The following is a 20,936-nucleotide window of genomic DNA, read 5'->3' on the forward strand; positions in this document are numbered from 1 at the left end:
CCATCATTATTTTGGGATGCTAATGAAGACACTTAAGTAGCCAGGTAAGGTCAATGCCTTACAAATAAATTTGTCTGACAAGTCCAACAACCTCCTCTGTTAGATTCTAACCATCACTGGGTACCAGACCACCAGAATGAGAAGGGACTCAGGATGTTTTCCAGATGGATCCCCCAAACCCACAACACTAATTAGAGAAGTCAGATAATTTCCGAGCTGTATGATAAGCCCATATGGAATTTAGAGGTATTTTATGATACCCATCCCCTCCATCAACTGAATGTGAGCATAACCGACGAATGCTGACCCACTCCTCCCCAAGTGGCATGGGGTTTTTAGTTTAGGCTGCTTTTTGATGTGTTTGTTTTATTGGCATTAACAATAGCAGCCACAGCAGCAGCAACAACAGAAACATAATAAAACAATGCTTGTTAAACATGGCTGTGTGTCGTATCCAGTGTAAAGCTAAAGGGACCCCTGACCATTAGGTCCAGTCGTGACCAACTCTGGGCTTGCGGCGCTCATCTCGCTTTACTGGCTGAGGGAGCTGGCGTACAGCTTCTGGGTCATGTGGCCAGCATGACTAAGTCGCTTCTGGCTAACCAGAGCAGCGCACGGAAATGCCGTTTACCTTCCCCCCGGAGCGGTACCTATTTATCTACTTGCACTTTGATGTGCTTTCGAGCTGCTAGGTTGGCAAGAGGAGGGACTGAGCAACGGCAGCTCACCCCGTCGCGGAGATTCGAACCGCCAACCTTCTGATCGGCAAGTCCTAGGCTCTGTGGCTTAACCCACAGCACCACCCGCGTCCCCGTATCCAGTGTAGTGATGTGCTAAAGTCATTTCGATTTATACTTGCTCTATGGGTGAAATATTTTGTGGAACATTGTTGCACGAGAGAATGCATAAGCAGGTTTCTGCACTCTTTGCCGCACCATAGACTGCACAATCTGTTGCATACTGCTGATCCCTCTGCCTGTTCCCAGGTCTCAAGGAGGCTTCCCTTTGCCACTGTGAGCTATCAGCATCTATCTGCAACTCTTGCCTCCCTCCTTTGCTGCTGCTGCTGCTGCTGCTGCTGCTGCCCACTCCTAGGAGGCTCTGCCTGGCTACTGTGTACATTTATTTTCCTTAAAAAGGCAGCAGGGAGTTTCTCAGCCTCTGGTTGGATCTTTTAAGGCAGACTTCGCCAACCTGGCCTCCTCCATATGTTTGGGGTTAAATTAAAGCAATAGCTTCACACAGTGCTTAATATAGCTCTTCATCGCCTGGCAATCTCTTTACTCATCTCACACCATGCTTTTATTATGTTTACTCAGAAGTAAGTCCTGTTAGCAAAGATCCTCTGCAGCTTTAGTGAGAAGGATTCTCCTTAGTGTTTCTGCATCTAGTAGTATGGTAACTTCCTGCTCCATACAGGATTGCTCCTGTCAAACTTGCATTGGCAGGGAGTACCACAGGCCCATTATAGGCTCAGGCACAATAAAGGCCAACCAAACCTCAGGGGCCTGGGAGACCACCAAAAGTTTGGCAAATCTTGTGCTACTGAATTAGTTGCTCCTCAGCTGCTCTGTTATGCTTATGGAGTCATTACATTGATTTGTTAAAGCATTTTTATTGTTTTATATGTAATTGCTGTTTGTTTTTGTTTTTTATTTTTTTTACATCAGACATGGTTTTAACTGTTTTTAAGGGAAGATTGAGGCATTTGCTCCGAGGAGGCTAAGTTTATCACATTATAAGATTTTTATAGAGTCACAGAATTGCGGTGTTAGAAGGTGCACAAGGTTCATCGAGGTCAACCCTTGCAATGCATGTATGTAAGTTATTGCTTCATATATGCTTTTGCTGCATTGCAAATTGCACTGAGATGCCTCGTAGGAAGCGATTCATTAATGAAACAAATAATGTGACCAAGTTTGCTGATAATAGCAAATGGTTCAGCACAGTTAAAACAAAGAGAGGTTGTGAAATGCTCCAGGGACCTAGTGAGGGGGGCATCAAAGTGGAAAAGCACCCACCTTCATGTATATGCCGTTGTATATGGGGTTGTGACCGATAGCTTCAGGAAAACATTGGTGTAATGTGGGGCTGCTCGGAAAAAGGCGAAGAGCATGCTAGAGAACAATTTGGGAAAGAAAGCTGCTGATATCGTAATGCTGTATGTTAAGTTGTGGGTGAACATATCAGACGACACAGCGATTCTTCAAACAGCTCTTCTTTATTCAGATGCCAGAACAGAACTGAACTGAAGGGCTCAGTCAGCCTGCTTATATAGAGCTCCAGTACCTTGTTACTGTAACAACTTTCTAAAACTATCCAATCACTGAACGTCACTTTCGATCCTTCATTTGCATAACTATCTACAGAATCCCCCTGCTGGCCCAGGGTGAGAACTTCAGTACACACCCGGGGTGTGACTCCACTATCAACATCCACTTGGAAGGCTGAGTTCAGTTCTGGTCCCTGCATCTCAAAAGCGGTATTCTAGAGCTGGGAAAGGTGCAGAAAATGGTAGCCAAAATGATCAAGGGGCCAGAGCAAATATTGAGTGCCATCAGAGTGGCACTGCCAGTCAGCTATAGAGAATCCTGTACTAGGTGCCCAAGAGGCATTCAGTGCCTTTCCTCGTCACTTCCCTTTCTGCACAAAGCCTGATCTTTGGGGGAAGTTGGTTGCAAGGCCTCCCGGTCAACTTCAGTTACGCAACCTGAATTGCATGGGACGTGACTGAATCCTCCTGGAAAATAGTGATAGTCTGGAAGTGCCCTGCAACTAGTCAAGAGGGGCATCTACCTTACTGGTGCTGAAACACCTTCCTGGGCTTTCTCCCTGTCCCCATGCCCTAATAATAATAATAATAATAATAAATATATTTATACCCCACCCGTCTGGCTGGGTTTCTCCAGCCACTCTGGGCGGCTCCCAACAGAATATTAAAAACACGATAAAACACCAAACATTAAAAACTTCCCTAAACAGGGCTGACTTCAGATGTCTTCTAAAAGTCAGGTAGTTGTTTATTTCCTTGACATCTGTTGGGAGAGCGTTCCACAGGGCAGGTGCCACTGCTGAGAAGGCCCTCTGCCTTGAATGCTCTGTGTTGCTTGGAGCCAGGGAACCAGGTGGAAGACCACCTTTTCCACCATGAGCTTCTGGGGCGCTTGGGTAACCTTTGCAAGCTCTCCTCCAGGGACCCCCAGCATGTGAGGTAGGGGGCAACTGAGGAGGGAGCCTGCTTAGTGGTAGCACCACAGCTGTGAAACACTCTGTGTTCTTTTGGTGCCACACAAAATCCTTTTTATTCTTAGAATCATAGAATCATAGAATCTTAGAGTTGGAAGAGACCACAAGGGCCATCGAGTCCAACCCCCTGCCAAGCAGGAAACACCTGCAGGAGCACTCCTGACATATGGTTGTCAAGCTTCTGCTTAAAGACCTCCAAAGAAGGAGACTCCACCACACTCCTTGGCAGCAAATTCCACTGTCAAACAGCTCTTACTGTCAGGAAGTTCTTCCTAATGTTTAGGTGGAATCTTCTTTCTTGTAGTTTGGATCCATTGCTCTGTGTCCGCTTCTCTGGAGCAGCAGAAAACAACCTTTCTCCCTCCTCTATGTGACATCCTTTTATATATTTGAACATGGCTATCATATCACCCCTTAACCTCCTCTTCTCCAGGCTAAACATGCCCAGCTCCCTTAGCCGTTCCTCATAAGGCATCGTTTCCAGGCCTTTGACCATTTTGGTTGCCCTCCTCTGGACACGTTCCAGTTTGTTAGTGTCCTTCTTGATGGCAGTGCTTCCCATTGGTGGTCAGCGGACACCAGGAGGACTGCATAACCCACCCAGGAGGTCCGTGGCATCACTCACATAACAAAAACAACCATTGTTGTTGTTGTTGTTTAGTTGTTTAGTCGTGTCCGACTCTTCATAACCCCATGGACCAGAGCACGCCAGGCACTTCTGTCTTCCACTGCCTCCCGCAGTTTGGTCAAACTCATGTTTGTAGCTTCGAGAACACTGTCCAACCATCTCGTCCTCTGTCGTCCCCTTCTCCTTGTGCCCTCCATCTTTCCCAACATCAGGGTCTTTTCCAGGGAGTCGAGTCTTCTTATGAGGTGGCCAAAGTCTTGGAGCCTCAGCTTCAGGATCTGTCCTTCCAGGGAGCACTCAGGGCTGATTTCCTTCAGAATCGAGAGGTTTGATCTTCTTGCAGTCCATGGGACTCTCAAGAGTCTCCTCCAAAACAACCATAGAGATATCAAAATGTTCAAAAGAACATTCAAAAGTCTGTGCCTTGGCTTTTGAAAAACAGGCGTCTGCGGTACTAAGCTATTTGGGAGCCACTGCTCAAGACCTTTTACCCTCCGTGGTTTCTGTCTACGGTTCTGGTTGCCTCACCTCAGAAAGGGTATTTTGAAGTGCAACCAAGATGATCAAGGGCATGGAGCGACTCACAAATGATGAGAGGTTGCAGCATTTAGGACTTTTCAGTTTAGAAAAATGGTGAGTAAGAGGCGACATGAAATAAGTCTATAAAATCATGCATTGCATGGAGAAAGCGGATAAAGAAAAGTTTTTATCCTTCAACCAGAACACGAGAACTCCTCAACATCCACTGAAGCTGAATGTTTGAAAAATTAATGGCAGGTAAAAGAAAGTCCTTCTTCACACAGTACATAGTTAAACTATGGGACTCACTGCTACAGGAATCTGTAATGGCCACCAACTTGGATGGCTTTTAGAAAACGATTAGATAATTCCATAGAACAGTGGGTTATCCTAGTTACAGTGGCTCTGTTCGGCCTCCACAGCTGGAGGCAACAATGCTTCTGAATACCAGCTGCTAGAAGCTACAGGAAAGGACAGGGCTCTCATGCTCAAATCCTGCCTGCAGGTTTCCCACGGGTGTTATGTACTGAAGTTCTCACCCTGGGCCAGCAGGGGGATACTGTAGATAGTTATGCAAATAAGGGATCGAAAGTGACGTTCAGTGATTGGATAGTTTTAGAAAATTGTTACAGTTACGTTGTACTGGAGCTCTATATAAGCAGGCTGACTGAGCCCTTCAGTTCAGTTCTGTTCTGGCCTCTGAATAAACAAGAGCTGTTTGAAGAATCGCTGTGTCATCTGATATGTTCACCCACAATCTAACAACAGTCATCAGTTTGGCCACTGTGAGAGCAGGATGCTGGATTAGATGGGCCATGGGCCTGATCCAGTGGTCAACCAGATGCCTGTGGGAGCCCCACAAGTGTAACCTAAGCACAAGAGCACTCTCCTCTCTTGCAGTTTCCAGCAACTAGTATTCAGAAACATAACTGCTTCAGATCATGGAGGCAGAGCAGAGCAATCACAGCCAATCGCCATCAAAAGCCCTCTGCTCTATGAATCTGTCTAATCCAGGGGTAGGCAACCTAAGGCCCAGGAGCCAGATGCGGCCCAATCGCCTCTTCAATCCGGCCCGCGGACGGTCTGGGAATCAGTGTGTTTTTACATGAGTAGAATGTGTCCTTTTATTTAAAATGCATCCCTGGGTTATTTGTGGGGCATAGGAATTCATTTATTTCCCCCCCAAATTATAGTCCGGCCCCCCCACATGGTCTGAGGGACAGTGGACTGGCCCACGGCTGAAAAAGGTTGCTGGCCCCTGGTCTAATCCTCTTTTAAAGCCATCTAGGCTAGTGGCCTGTGGGAGTGAGTTCCATAGTTCTAGTGTGCGCTGCGTGAAGAGTCAGACCTTCCAGAGAGTGCTGGATTTAGGGCAGTGTGGACACACACACACACACACACACGGCTCAACAACAACTTACATTTGCATGGGTGCCTATTGAGAAGATCCATAAAAAGCAACTGTGAAAATAAGAAATATTTAGGAGTATGCCAAATTTTGTCTTTGATCAGGGTGCCATATTATGACCCTGTCCCCTCCTGTCTCAGTGGATTGGGCCCTTGATAATGAAGAGGAAGGGCGTGCATTTGGGTTTCCTGCTTGTGGAACCAGAATGTCTTGGTCTGACTCTGGCCATTCTTGGTAACTTTCTCACCTCTGTCCCTGGACCGGCTGCCACTTCCTCTCCCAGTACAGCTTATAAGGACTTGCCCCTCACTTGCTTACTGAAGTGTAGCATAAAAGGAGTCAGTTCACAAATGAGGCGTTGCTTCCCAACTTTTCCTCTGCATACATTTTTCTGAAGATAATAATTCACCGGGCTCTGTTCTACCATCAGCCCAAGGTCAATATAATGAAATAAAACACCTTATATGGCTAACATACTATCCATTGGCCTTTTTAGGGTCTTGGCTTGGAGAAGATCCGCCTCTGAGGTTTTATAGTCTCGCTGGTATTTATACCAAAGGCATCGTCAGAACAGAGTCCCCGAGGAAAGGAGTTTTCCTGTGCACTTGGTGAGTAGCTGCAGAAAGATTCTGCTTGCATGAACCCTCCTCTTGGAAACTGCCTCATTCAGGGGCAAGGGAGACTTGGGAACCACGTTGCTGGCTGGCCAGGTTTGGAATGCACCTGAACATTGCTCCCTGTGTGTGCCTCTGGGAGAAGTGAGTGGCCTAAGCTCTGCCACTTCATTGAAGGTTTCTGACGGTTTTTGTGCCAGTGTTAGCGGCTGTGGCTTGCCTCTCTCCACGACACACTTTGGAGGCAGAGGGAAAGACCGCGACTTCTTGGGTTTATGGTCCAATATGCAAATCAGGGTGTCAAGTCGTTGCTGTTTTTTAAAAGCGCAACCTGGTGTTTTGGATACCACTTTTGGAGAAAGCCAGAAGTTTTTGACTACTATTCCTGTGGATGCTAAGTAATTTGAGATTATCTGTCACATGTTATTGATTGCCTAGGGCTAACCCCTCCCCCCACCCAGTTCTTGATTCCATACAGCTGCTTTATTTTCAATACTTGCTGAAATTAGTATTAGCTGTGACTGTTTCATCTTTCTTTACATGATAAAAGCAGCCTGGTGTGCCTGAATCTGAAGGAAATATGTGGGGAGGGGCCTTTTTTCCCTTTGGAAGCCAGGGGTTGGAGAGATTATTTCCATTTTTGGGAAAAGCTTGTGAGAAACCTCGTGTTTCTGTTTACTCTCGCCCAGAGTCCTGGCGTGGGATGCCAGGCTTGCTCTCTGATTCATGCCTGCAGCTTGCGGAAAATTTAGAAAAATTCCAGAGGACACAGAACAAGGCTTGCGTGTTAGAAAAGGAAAGTATAAGTATGTGATACAATTGCATCCTCCAGGGAAGGAAATCTGAAGTAAAGTGATCCAAAATCTCTGGCGTGTGAAAACTCTTTTGTAGAAACCCAGCATGAAAGTAACTGCACTCTGCACCTGCTCTGTGACACCTCCCTCTGGTAAAATCCTGGAATTCGGAAAAGAATCAGAGTCTGAGGGTTGGTGAGCCCAGGTCCAGTTAAGTCATGTTCCTTGGAGACCCACTTTTATTTAGTATTTATTTTATTTAGTATTTATTATTTTATTTATATACTGCCCTTCATCAAAAGATCCCAGGGTGGTGTACAACATTAAGAACACACTTTAAGACAGCCACTGTGGTGGAGTAGCTGGAGTGGCCTGGCTTGGACCTGGGAGAACTTGGGTCAGTCTCTTACTCTTAGCCTGAACTACCTTACAGGGTCGTTGTGAGGATAAATGGGGGGTGCGGGAAGAGAACACCTTGAGCTCCTTAATGGAAAGGTGGGATATAAATGCCAGAAATAATTAATTAAATAAGATGAGACTCTCAGAACCAGCTCTGCAGATGCTCTAAGATATATTGTCACTTCAATCTTTGATTCTTTGGAAATGGTATTATTTACATAAAAACCTCAAGCTTTAACCCTGAGTGGCATTTGAACCAGATGATGTGTCGAAGCTGAATCAGTGGAACAAGCCATGGCAACAGCAGGGAAGTCGAGGCAGCTGTCTTCTGGTCACGATGGCACCTTAGGCAAGGGATGAGATGTGAAGGGTAGGGTGTCAGATGTGGAGGAGCTGGCTGGAAGAGGGGAATTCCTTGCTGGATCAGGCCAAGCGAGGCTCATCTAGTACAACAATCAGTTCGCAAGAGGAGCCGCCCCACTGAGAAGCGGGGCAGGCAGGCATGCAATTGTTGGCCTGGCTTTCCCCTGTTGATTTCAGCATCTGGCATTCAGTGGCTTTTTTCAGCTGGAACTCATTGGAACTGGGTTCCGGCACCTCTCAGGTGCATGACATTGTTGTTATAAGAGAATAATAAGGGAGGCATTCATGGTGAGTTCTGGCAGCTTTTTTCTAGAAAAATAGCACTGGGTATACTGCCTCTGCACAGAGTCTCCACATATGTATTGTGGGTAATGGCCAACCCCTAGCCTCCATGAATTTATCCATTCCATTTTTATAAGCGAGAGTGGACGCTTCAATCATTTCAGCTGCTTCCTGCAGCTTGCAGTTGTTTTCCCGGCTTTTGTGAATGGAAACAATCAAAGGAGGGTCCTCTTTGTATCAGAGTCACCTGTCCAGAGACCAGCTAAATCATGAGCTCAGCTTCATGACACATGGGGCTTACTTGCCATGATTCTCCTGCTCACACAAGTATTGCTAAGGGGTTTTCTGTCTGGCCTACTGTGTCTTTGCAGTTTGCTCCAGTGGGTGGGTTGCATCCCTTGATGTTTTCGGTTGGTGCCTTGAAACGGAATTGGAGGACAGCCCCAAAGTTGCTAAAGCAGACTTGCTCAGACTTGGGCCCTCCAGATGTTCTGCACTACAACATCAGCCCTTGTATACTATGATGGGAATTGTAGTCCAAAGCATATGGCGGATGCCAGGTTGGGTCAAGGGGACAAATTCTTTCTGATCACAATAGGTCCATTAAAAACCTTTAGCTGTTTTATGCCAGCAAAACTATCATGGCTCCCCTCAAAGAATCCTGAGAATGGCATTTTGGTGAACATCCTGGTGATAGATTCAGGTAGGTAGCCATGTTGGTCTGATGCAGTCTGTGTGTGTGTGTGTGTGTGTGTGTGTGTGTGTGTGTGTGTGTGTGTGTTGTCCAGTAGCACCTTAGAGACCAGCTAAGTTTGTTCTTGGTATAACCTTTCGTGTGCATGCACACTTCTTCAGATACGAAGAAGTTCTTATCTGAAGACGTGTGCATGCACACAAAAGCTTATACAGTACCAAGAACAAACTTAGTTGGTCTCTAAGGTGCTACTGGACAATATATATATATATATATATATATATATATATATATATATCTCAGTGATAATTCTGCTAGCCATCCACCCTCACAGAAGTACAGGCCCCAGAGCAGGTTCCTTGCAGAAACGAAATGACTGTCAAACTAAATCTGCGCTGCCAACATGCTTTATGGGGTATCCTCTCACAGTTGGATTCACTGGCTGCCTTCAAGTCAGTTCTTTGGTCAGTCTCTGTGTTTAATGCTTGCAACATAATTGAATCCCCTTCTGCCAGTCCTTCATTCAGGGCTGCCTGAGCCAAAACACAAGATTCCAACTCTACAACTATAGCATTCTATGATTAGTGCAAATTTATCCAATAAACATATTTTTGTATGCAGTTTGACTTATATATGCAGCAACATCCCCCAATAGGATGCATTTTTGTATGCCATTTTCAGTAATACATTAATTTTTATGTGCACTTTCTCTTAGTATGTGCATTTTTGTAAGCACTGGTTGGCAAACTGCACCACAACATTCAGATGAGCATGAATTCTGAAGGATGATTCTGTCTTTTGGTTTGTATATTGTTTTGAAAAGAGCAGATTTGATAGCTTCAGCTTTAATTTAAATACTTTATTGTCACTTGTACAACTTGTATACAGTGAGATTACAAGTGAATCTTGGATCGAATTCCCCCTCCTCCTCTACCTCAGAAAGAAAATGTGTAAAAAGCATGTGTGTTGTCCCCAGATATGCAGTGACTGCCCACTATAATAGCAACTCCCACTCAACGCTGGGAGATCAGGCTAGCTTGGAGGGCAAAGTGCACACACATCTCCATCCTCAAACCCCTCATTGCCACTCCCTGTAGCATCTGCTGCCTGATGCCTTTGCCTAATGATGCCTCTTGCTTTCACCAGCAAAGACCCCTCCTGCACATTCCCTACATATCCTTCCTGATCTTCCCTCTTCCAGGTCTCCTGTGTCCCAGCACCACCGTCAGTCGAAGCCATGTGTGAAGAGGAGACAACCGCCCTTGTTTGTGACAATGGCTCTGGGCTGTGCAAGGCTGGGTTCGCCGGTGACGATGCCCCCCGTGCCGTTTTCCCATCCATTGTGGGTCGCCCACGTCACCAGGTTTGTGCACAGAGTTCCCTTTGGGTGCTTCTAATCAGGGATTTTTTTCCAGCTGGAACTCACAGCACATCTCAGATGGATGCAAGAGAATAAGGGAGGCATTCATGGTGAGTTCCGGCACCTCTTTTTCTAGAAAAATAGCACTGTTCAGAGCTGGGACTTAGTTAGACTGGTAAAGAAAAAGCAATTTATATGCGTTGTGTGTGCGATATAACATTGTGCCACCAAATGGCAATGTGGAATCCCGTTTTTCTCTACCTGTTTAAATTTTCAGCGCTTTAAACTGAAACACTTCTTTGATGTGTCTAGATCCAGTCTTGGGCTATGGACTCAGCTATACAGCTGCAAATAAAACATTTTAAGTGTGTTTTAAATGTAATATACAAAGTGGCATTAGATGGCAATAGTGAGCCTTATGGAAAATTCAATGTATTTTTAAAAAGGCATTTTCAGAACGGTTTTTATATGTGTGTAGATTCCCCTTATAACTCCCATCAGCCTCAGCCAGCATGTGCAAAACATCTGGAGGGCACCAGCTTGGCAAATGCTGATGCATGGCATATACACGGGATAAAATGTATTATTACCCAAATTATAAGTATACAAATGAATTATCCAAAGAAACACAAGATGAAGAACTATAAATCTTAAATAAAAAAAAAAAGGAACACTACAGTTTATTAGGAACCATCAATAGAATACATATTCAAAGGTCATAGTAGGAAGTAATTGTACAACTAAATGTGTTTGGATGTAAGAAATTGGTAGTTTCATAGACCAGTAATTCTCATGTAAGATACTGTAGGACCCCATATTTCATCAGCTAAATGCACCTTGAGATTTGCTGAAAGTGTGGCAGCTTTTTCACTTTTAGAGTATCCCAGAGCTTTGCAAAGTCTCTCTCCTGTCCCACTTTAAAGAATTGGTAGAGCAAATTTACCAATATTTGGAAAATACCAGGGTAGTAGAATCATGGGAGTTCAGAGCCAGCCACATCAGAAATTCAGCAGGGAAAAGATTCCAGCAAATTATTTGATTGAATAAGATAGAAGAGGATCTGTTTTGAATGTTTTGGTCATAAGCAACTGTTTGTGGGCAAAAGACTCTGACAGGTTAAGGTTTCCCTTTTTTTCTGGGGGTGCTCAAGGGTATGCAGTACTGACACCTTTCCCCCTGTTAAAAGAGTAGCACTTACTGTAAAACTAAAAACTCCTCTAAAAACTATGTGCGTGTTATGGTCGGGTGCGTGTTATAGAGCGAAAAATACGGTACCTCATGCCTGGGGAAGGATGAAGAGGGGAGTTTATGACGTTCCTCTTCTTGGTTCCTAGGGTGTGATGGTGGGGATGGGCCAGAAAGACAGCTACGTTGGGGACGAAGCCCAGAGCAAGAGGGGGATCCTGACCCTCAAGTACCCTATTGAGCACGGCATTATCACCAACTGGGACGATATGGAAAAGGTGACTAGCTCTCCTCTTCGTTAACTTTTTAATTCAGATTTTGAATGGGAGGTGTTTTTTTTTTATTAAAACAGAAAAACACAGACAATATCCAGGAAATAAAACAACTTCTCAGAGTCTTGTATAATGTGTAAATCAGCAGACCACCTACTAAACCTTCCTTCTCCAGCCTTGATGTTTCTGCGAGTTTGTAATAATATTGTATCATTTGATATGATCAAACAAATAATAGGATAACATATGAATGGCAATTGATCAATTTCTTGCTAGATTCTGTGGCTTTCCAATTGCATTTTCAACCAATTCCAGAAATATTGTAGGAATTAGAGGAATTTCATACATAACAGTGGCTACAGAATAATCAGTCATTTAGCTGAGCCAATGTGATGGTCTGAAGACACGACACACCAAACTTAATGACATGATGATGGCCTACTTCCATTTTATAAATAAAGCATTTTGCTGCTCTTACCCACCAAAAAAGCTTTAAAGTATTAGTGTGTATAGTCACCATCCTCTGTACTTCTTTGGACCCTAGCAGCTGGGGTGACCAGACTTTATGGCTTGGATCAGGCATAGGCAAACTCGGCCCTCCGGATGTTTTCGGACTACAGTTCCCATCATCCCTGACCTGTTAGTTAGGGATGATGGGAGTTGTAGTCCCAAAACATCTGGAGGGCCGAGTTTGTCTATGCCTGGCTTGGATCCTAAGATCCAATGAGGTCCATGTAAGGAAAGCAATTCTCCAGGCCCTTGCCCCAGGTCCATGTGATACTGCACAATCTGATCTGCATTCAGGTTGCTAGGCTTTATGATAGAATTAGTGCCATTCAGTCATGAAAGATTCACAGTTATGGAACATACGTGTTTGGGCATTATGGAGGAATGACAGTGGCACTGGTCTGAGGAATGACTGCGTTTCCTGAGCAACCCCCCATAGAGGCAAATTGACCAGGTTATTTTGCTTTAAGGGAAAGTGTGCCTGATAGCAGTAGCATACAAATAAAAAATGGCTTATCTGAGTCAGCAGCACCAGCTGGGCATGACAGGCAAGACCCAAAGATGGATGTAACATTATGGAGTCTTTTCACAATCACTGGCCAACCTGAACGCTTGTGACGTGTTGAGAATGAAGTCAGGCGAAACAAAGCCCAGCACATGCAGGCAACTCTTGTTTGTCCACTTTGACCAGATTTGGCACCATTCTTTCTACAATGAACTGCGAGTGGCTCCTGAAGAACACCCCACACTTCTGACAGAGGCACCCCTGAACCCTAAGGCAAACCGAGAAAAGATGACCCAGGTAAAACCTGCTCAGCTGGACAATGTACAATGAACATGTACTGCCATGATGTATCTGCTTCAAGTGGTGGATTTGGGAAGCCATTAAGGGAGGTGAGGCAGAGCTGGGGGGGTTCCCCACACAAGCCTCATTGAGATGCCTTCTGCAGCTCCTTTCCATTTCAATAAGATTTGTGCAGGAGAGCAGAATGTGCTCTCGAGACCGAAGCCTCCTCTATCCAGCCTTGGAAGAGTGGCGTGCCATTCATTCTCTCTTTTCCCTTCCTAGATTATGTTTGAAACCTTTAACGTCCCTGCCATGTATGTTGCAATCCAAGCTGTGCTGTCCCTCTATGCATCTGGCCGCACCACCGGTGAGTGCTTAGCTTCAATTGCCGAGTCTTCAGAAGTCTGAATTCCGTGCACATCCACACAAATCTGTGATGAAAGAGAGCCAGTGTGGTGGTGTGGTTAGAGTGTTGTTCTAGGACCTGCGAGACCAGGGTTCGAATCCTCACTCATTCAGGAAGCCCACTGGCACAATAACAGAGGTGGCCTGGAGTGGGCCTCCAGGGTTGAACTCAAACTGCTGGAGAATCACAGCACCTGCTGATAACTTGTAACTGCTGCCTCCCATGTTTTTTGCTGTTAGCAATACCAAAGTGACCTCCCATGGGGCGCAGGGCTGAACAGTGTGTGTGGAGGTTCTGGGTTGCCCGGGCAAAGGGCAAAGGAAAGCAGCATAATACTTTCGGCACCAGCTTGGCTGCTGGAGTTGCCAGAAGGAGGCGTACAAGGTGCCATCTAGTTGTCTTGGAGACCCAACTCCAGATTTGTGTAGGGTTTAATCCATGGGTAGGCAAACTAAGACTGGGCTGGATCCAGCCCAATCACCTTCTCAATCTGGCCTGCGGACGGTCTGGGAATCAGTGTGTTTTTACATGAGTAGAATGTGTCCTTTTATTTAAAATGCATCTCTGGGTTATTTGTGGGGCATAGGAATTCGTTCACTTTTCTCCCCAAAATATAGTCTGGCCCCCCACAAGGTCTGAGGGACAGTGGAAAAAGTTTGCTGACCCCTGGTTTAATCCTTAGCCTTTTCTTCTCCCTAAGATGTCCCCGCAAGACAGCGGGTAGTATTTCGATGTAAGAAGAGTGAAATGGGGGTTGGGGACCCACAGCATTTGTGTCACAGTCTTCCTTCCTCTTCCTCCTTAGGTATTGTTCTGGACTCCGGTGATGGCGTCACTCACAACGTGCCCATTTACGAAGGTTACGCCCTGCCTCACGCAATCATGCGTCTTGACCTGGCTGGTCGCGACCTTACAGACTACCTCATGAAGATCCTGACAGAACGGGGCTACTCTTTTGTCACCACTGGTAAGGAGGGGCTGGATCCTTGGAGCTGACGGCAGGGACCTAGATGGGGCTGCTCCAGCATTGCTTTTCTTCTTTACAGTATTTTAATTTTTTACTTTTTAAAGAAAAGCTCAGATAAGCACTTTTATATTGTCATGTGGATCAAGACATCTTAGCGTTGTCTCCTCGTTGCATTTTTTGGAGGGGGGAAATTGAAAGTAAATGGGGAGGAAAATAACACATTTTGTTAGATGGGATTGCCTTACCCCATCCATTGGAATAATAGAATTGTAGAGCAGGAAGGAACACAAGGTTCATCTAGTCCTAGAAATTATAATAGTACAATAAAATATAAAAGACACACGGACATACACTGAGAGGAAATGGGTAGAGAGAGGTGTATTGAAAGAAAACTAACAATAACAACAGCAATAACTAAGGTAGGGTATATAAGACAGAGGACACCAAAGAAGGAACAAAGGGGGAGGAGCAAAGAAAGGATGAAAGAAGAGAAAAGGGGAAAAGGGAAGGAAAGAAGAAAAAGAGGGAAAGGAAATGTGTGTGTGTGTGTCTGTGTGTAATGCAGAGGAGAGGTATTCAGAAGTCAGATACTGTAGTTGAATATAGGTAACAAGGGGAGATAATAATAATAATAATAATAATAATAATAATAATAATAATAATAAAAATAATTTATTGCCTTGACATATGCTGGGAGGGCATTCCACAGGGCAGGTACCACTAGCGAGAAGGCCCTCTGCCTGGTTCCCTGTAACTTCACTTCTTGCAGCGAGAAGGCCCTTAGAGCTGGACCTCAGTGTCTGGGCTGGATGATGGGGGTGGAGATGCTCCTTCAGGTATGCTGGGCCAAGGCCGTTTAGGGCTTTAAAGGTCAGCACCAACACTTTGCATTGTGCTCGGAAATGTACTGGGAGCCAATGAAGATCTTTCAGGACCAGTGTTATATGGTCTCGGTGACCGCTCCCAGCCACCAGTCTAGCTGCCGCATTCTGGATTAATTGCAGTTTCCGAGTCACCTTCAAAGGTAGCACCACGTAGAGCGCATTGCAGTAGTCCAAGCAGGAGATAACCAGAGCATGTACCACTCTGGAGAGACACTCTATGGGCAGGTAGGGTCTCAGTCTGCGTACCAGATGGAACTGGTAAATAGCTGCCCTGGACACAGTATTGACATGCGCCTCCATGGACAGCTGTGAGTTCAAAATTACTCCCAGGCTCCGCATCTGGTCCTTCAGGGGCAGTTACCCCATTCAGGATCAGGGAGTCCTCCACATCAGCCCGCCCCCTGTCCCCCAAGAACACTACTTCTGTCTTGTCAGGATTCAACCTCAATCCATTGTTATCTTCAACCCTTTCATTCCAATAGCTTATGAAAAGGACCCATCATTCTAGGAACTTATTCCCTCTTGTTGGCTTCTGACTTCTCTTCCTGAGTATTCCATTTGAACAGATGTTAATGTTTGCCATATTTTCTTTAGCCATTCTTTCACTTGGTGGGGTGCAGCAGTCACTGCAGTCTTCCAATATTTAGTGATACAAATTCTGTCTGCATTCTCATTTCTGTTATGAAGATCAGCTTACATATTGCATGGTGCTTGTGTGGAAAAATATGATATACTCCCCCCACATATGAGACGACTGTACAAATGGGTGTGTTTTCTTTTGGGTATGTGCATTGTGTGACTTGCTGTTCAACATCATGCCTAGCTTTGTTAACCTGCGGCAGCCTTCCCCAACCTGGTGCCCTGCAAACGTTTTGGACTACATAGCCCATCAGCCCGCGTCAGCACGGCCGCCTCTGGAGAGAACCTGGTTGGGGAAGGCTGACTTAGGGCATACCTTCACTGCAAATATAAGTGAGTGCTAAGTCGCTTTTAACTATTGTGGCCTTTTTCACTGTGCGGAGAGTTCGCTAGGAGTTGCCCTTGTGGGATTGTGCTGAGAATCTTGACAGAGGGCATTTCCCAAGGTTGGGTCTACTGGGAAAAGTAAATTAAAACAATTCAATTTGGTACGTCTTAGTTCATCTACCATCATATCATCATCTTCATTTATTAATTTATATACCATGCCTCTGTCTTTCACAGCTGAACGAGAAATTGTGCGTGACATCAAGGAGAAGCTGTGCTACGTCGCTCTGGATTTTGAGAATGAGATGGCAACAGCTGCTTCCTCCTCATCCCTGGAAAAGAGCTATGAGCTCCCTGATGGGCAAGTCATCACCATTGGCAATGAGCGATTCCGTTGCCCAGAAACTCTTTTCCAGCCTTCTTTTATAGGTGAGTCTGCATCTCTGGAGTCTGGGGTCAGAGAATCTGAAGTAATGCATGGGAAACAATATTTCCTTCACTCTTGGGTTGATATTTCAACCTGAAAAATCATTTTTTGGTGTTAATATTTCATTCAAAAGGTTTCAATTATAAAGAAATAAAGTGATGCAAAGGAAAAAATGAAAAAAAAAAGAAGGCACAAAAATGTGTAGAAACAATATACGGATAGATACAAAATACAAATATATCCTAACCCATACATTCTTGTATAAATTAGATATTATTATGCTAATGCGCATGTAAATATTAATAGTCCACTACATTTTGTATAAATTCATTCCAATTTTGTCATATTTATCCAAGCAGTCTACGTCTGTAAGCATAAGTTGCAAGTGTTATCATATTGTCAATCCATTTATAAAAGGGGATTATATCGTTATTCCAGTTGATCAATATCAGTCTCTTGGCTATCATTAGAGCACAGAGAATCTATTTTCAACCTCCAGATGTTTTGGGACTACAATTCCCATCATCCCTAGCTAAGAGGACCGGTGGTCTGGGATGATGGGAATTGTAGTCTCAAAACATCTGGAGGGCCGAGTTTGCCTAAGCCAATAGGTAAATAGTTCAGTCAATCATGAAAAGAAAATGGAGCCTTACTTCTTGCATTCAATTTATTCATCCCTTGCTTCTCCCTCCGAAGGGAATCCCAAAGCAACTAACAACACCATACAAAAAGTACAATCATCTCAAAAGACAAAGCAATATTTTATTTGACATAAATGCTAGAATAAACCGATAGATACATTTTGCATTCAGTACTTAAGAAAACAACAATTCAGTCAACAATGCAAAATCCATAAACAATGGAAGAAAATGAATTCTTCCCATTCCTATTATATAATTATATATTATATAATTTTACACTACAATAAAATTAAAAACCATAGCAATTTTTAAAATAAGGTAGCACATAAAGCCCAGTGAAACAGCAACAGCTCTTAAAGGCAAACCAACAGCAGTGGCTTTTGCCAGTTGACTACAAAGGCTCTGATGGGAGAGGGATGCAAAGATGTTTGAAACATGCTCCCCAGAAAGGAACTTAATTCCAAAGTTTCATCAAAGCCAACCATAGATCAGTGGCTGAGGCACTTGCAGAAAAGAGAGCCAGCATGGTGCTGCGGTTAGAGTGTGAGACTAGGACCTGGGAGAGAGCAGGGTTCGAATCCCCACTGGGCCCTGAAGCTCACCTTGGGCCAAGCACAGCCTCTCAGTCTAACCTACCTCACAGGGTTTGGTGGGAATAAAATGAGAAGGGAGAGAACTATGAACACCACTTTGAACTCCTTAGGAAAAAATGGTGGGCTATAAATGCAATAAAACAAATGAATAGCTCAGGTTCAGTTTTTGGTTTCTCCAGGGCTGGAAGTCTCCTCTGTCTGAAATCTTGGAGAACTGCTGCAATACAGCTAGATGGAGCAATAGTCTGACTCAGTGTGAAGGTTTTTTCCTATGTACCTCTCAGTTGGGTGGTGATCAGTGCTGAACTGCCAGAGGAAGTTCGTCTTTCTGAGTTCCCATCTGAACTGGGTTCAAGCTACTGATTTTGGACCATTCCTCCTAGGCATGGAATCTGCTGGCATTCATGAGACAACCTACAATTCCATCATGAAGTGCGACATTGACATCCGCAAAGACCTCTATGCCAACAACGTCCTTTCTGGAGGCACCACCATGTACCCTGGAATCGCAGACAGAATGCAAAAGGAAATTACAGCCTTGGCTCCCAGCACAATGAAGATAAAGGCATGTCTGCCCTATTTTCCTCCAGGGTTTGAAATACTGTCCCTTAGCAGCCGCCTGGCCCCATCCCACCTGCAACCTGGCAGGACAGCACATACTGATGGGAACAAAGATCCATGAGTGTGCTATGAGAGGGGATTACCCATGAGTTTTTGGGACTGCGCCCCTTTCAGTCATCAACCACAGGGAACTCTTTGCTGTTATGCTCTTATGGGTATTGGCCCACTGACATGCCTATGGAAATAATCCAAAATTTAATATTATCTGTAGTAGTTGGCATATATCTGATGATAGCTGTGGGTCTTGACATTTCCTCAGGTCAGAACTGACTTTTTGATTGTGCTTAGTCTCACACCTTACTTACTCGGTAGCCGAATGACAATCAAAAACGTCACTCATTAACCCTCTTCTACAAATGTTTTCACAGATCATTGCTCCTCCTGAGCGTAAATACTCTGTTTGGATTGGTGGTTCCATCCTGGCCTCTCTCTCCACCTTCCAGCAGATGTGGATCAGCAAACCAGAATACGATGAGGCTGGTCCTTCAATTGTCCACCGGAAGTGCTTCTAGAGGCCAGAGCTAGATTGTTCTAGACCATGGAGACTCCTTCCTCCTCCTCCTCCTCCTTTTGCAATTCTTTCTAACTCTTCAATAAGCATTAAAACGTTTTTCAAACTCTGCCTGTGGCACTTTGTCCCCTGTTGTTGTTGTTGCTGTTACCTACCTTGCACCCTAAGGCTCAGGGCAGGTTACAACAATTTAAAATACCATTTTAAAACACACAACAGTTTTTAAAAATCACAAAAAACAGCGTGGGTCCTGAAAATATACATTTTAGGTGTCAAAGGTGCTAGGATAAAAATACGTGTCTTCAGCATACAATGGAAACTACCGTATATAGTGAAGGGCCAGGTGTACCTCTGTGGGGAAGGAATGCCACAACTTAGGGGCTGCCACAGTGAATGCCCTCTCCTGGCCTACCACCACTCCAAACTTCTGTGGGTTGTGGAACTACCAAGAGGGCCTGCTCTGTTTGGGGCCTGAGTCCTTTTGGGCTTAAAATGTTGATGTGATGACCCTGAATTGGGACCAGAAATGAACTGGCAACCAGTTCAGTTGTTTCAAAACAGCAGCAACATGAGATCTAAACAGAACCCCAACCAATAATCTGGATGCTGCATTTTGGACCAATTGAAGTTGCTGAGTCGTTCAAGGTCAAGCTCACGTACAACACATTGTAATAATCCAGCCTGGGAGTTACCAGAGCATGGAATACAGGGGTTAGGTCTTTTGTATGCCACTGGTCTTCACATCTTGCCCTTGAGTAAACTTATTTATGTTTTATAAAGGGAAGGTATGCAATTCAGAGGAGTAGGGGTTGTTCAAATGAAATATACCTTTACCTGAAAATTCAGTACTTCAGATGCTAGTCTGTTGCATGAAAAACAACAAAGCCACGTTGGCATCTTAAGAGGGTTGAATCAAGACCACGATGGTCCCTGGGCCAGCAGCGTTTAGTGGGTACCCTACTTTACTCCCAACTCTAGAGTCGCATGTATGACGTCTTGGGCATCTGAACACACACACACTCACACACAAAAAAAGCATGTTATGTGCAACAATGGGGTGGTAAGCTCTACTCCCACTCAAATTAATGGGCCTAAGTTAGTTATGTCCATTGATTTCAGTAGGTTTACTGTGAGCAGTGCTTAGTTGGATACGAGCTATGTGGGAAACATTTCTACATATCTTAAAGCAGGCGTAGCCAATGTGGTGCCTTCCAGATGTTGTTGGACTGCAGCTGTTGCCATTTGCTGACCATTAATCCGTATACAGACCCCTGTGTTGCAATATAGACAAGCTGAACAAAATAACACAACACGATGGCCAATACCAATGGCACAGAACACTACAGTGGTACCTCGGGTTAAGTACTTAATTTGTTCCGGAGGTCCATTCTTAACCTGAAACTGTTCTTAACCTGAAGCACCACTTTAGCTAATGGGGCCTCCTGCTGCTGCCGCGCCGCCAGAGCACGATTTCTGTTCTCATCCTGAAGCAAAGTTCTTAACCTGAAGCACTATTTCTGGGTTAGCGGAGTCTGTAACCTGAAGTGTATGCAACCTGAAGCGTATGTAACCCGAGGTACCACTGTATTTATAGACTAATCCAAATGATCAGAAATTGCAACCAAAGTCTCTAAATCTTCTTCACTAGTCGTGGTAGAGTAATTCAAAAATTTGATATATACATAATTTTAATGAATAATTGATTAAGATTGGCTAATGAAGCATTGAACGAAACAGATTGGTTATTCGGAAACTTCTGTTCCAGTGATATTTGATGACAGATTATGGGATGCGGGTGGCGCTGTGGGTTAAACCACAGAGCCTAGGACTTGCCAATCAGAAGGTTGGTGGTTCGAATCCCC

The 20,936-nt window shown here is 44.6% G+C and overlaps 1 protein-coding gene across 1 annotated transcript; it reads left to right on the top strand.

Moving 5' to 3' along the window:
* The first annotated feature begins 6,279 nt into the window (after positions 1 to 6,279).
* ACTG2 (actin gamma 2, smooth muscle) lies at positions 6,280 to 19,183 on the top strand. Its single transcript, XM_079987572.1, has 9 exons — positions 6,280 to 6,409; positions 10,149 to 10,310; positions 11,642 to 11,770; positions 12,963 to 13,073; positions 13,341 to 13,425; positions 14,270 to 14,431; positions 16,519 to 16,710; positions 18,326 to 18,507; positions 18,932 to 19,183. The coding sequence occupies exons 2-9, from the start codon at positions 10,185 to 10,187 to the stop codon at positions 19,073 to 19,075; spliced, it is 1,131 nt and encodes a 376-aa protein (XP_079843698.1). The 5' UTR covers positions 6,280 to 6,409; positions 10,149 to 10,184; the 3' UTR covers positions 19,076 to 19,183.
* The last annotated feature ends 1,753 nt before the right edge of the window (positions 19,184 to 20,936 follow it).

Source organism: Podarcis cretensis (assembly GCF_951804945.1).
Source record: "Podarcis cretensis genome assembly, chromosome: 8".
NCBI classification, from domain to species: domain Eukaryota; kingdom Metazoa; phylum Chordata; class Lepidosauria; order Squamata; family Lacertidae; genus Podarcis; species Podarcis cretensis.

Coding starts and splice junctions, on each gene's coding strand:
- ACTG2 (XM_079987572.1), top strand. CDS start 10,185: ATGTGTGAAGAGGAGACAACCGCCCTTGTTTGTGACAATGGCTCTGGG. Junction 11,771..12,962: donor ACTGGGACGATATGGAAAAG/GTGACTAGCTCT, acceptor CACTTTGACCAG/ATTTGGCACCATTCTTTCTA. Junction 13,074..13,340: donor ACCGAGAAAAGATGACCCAG/GTAAAACCTGCT, acceptor TTCCCTTCCTAG/ATTATGTTTGAAACCTTTAA.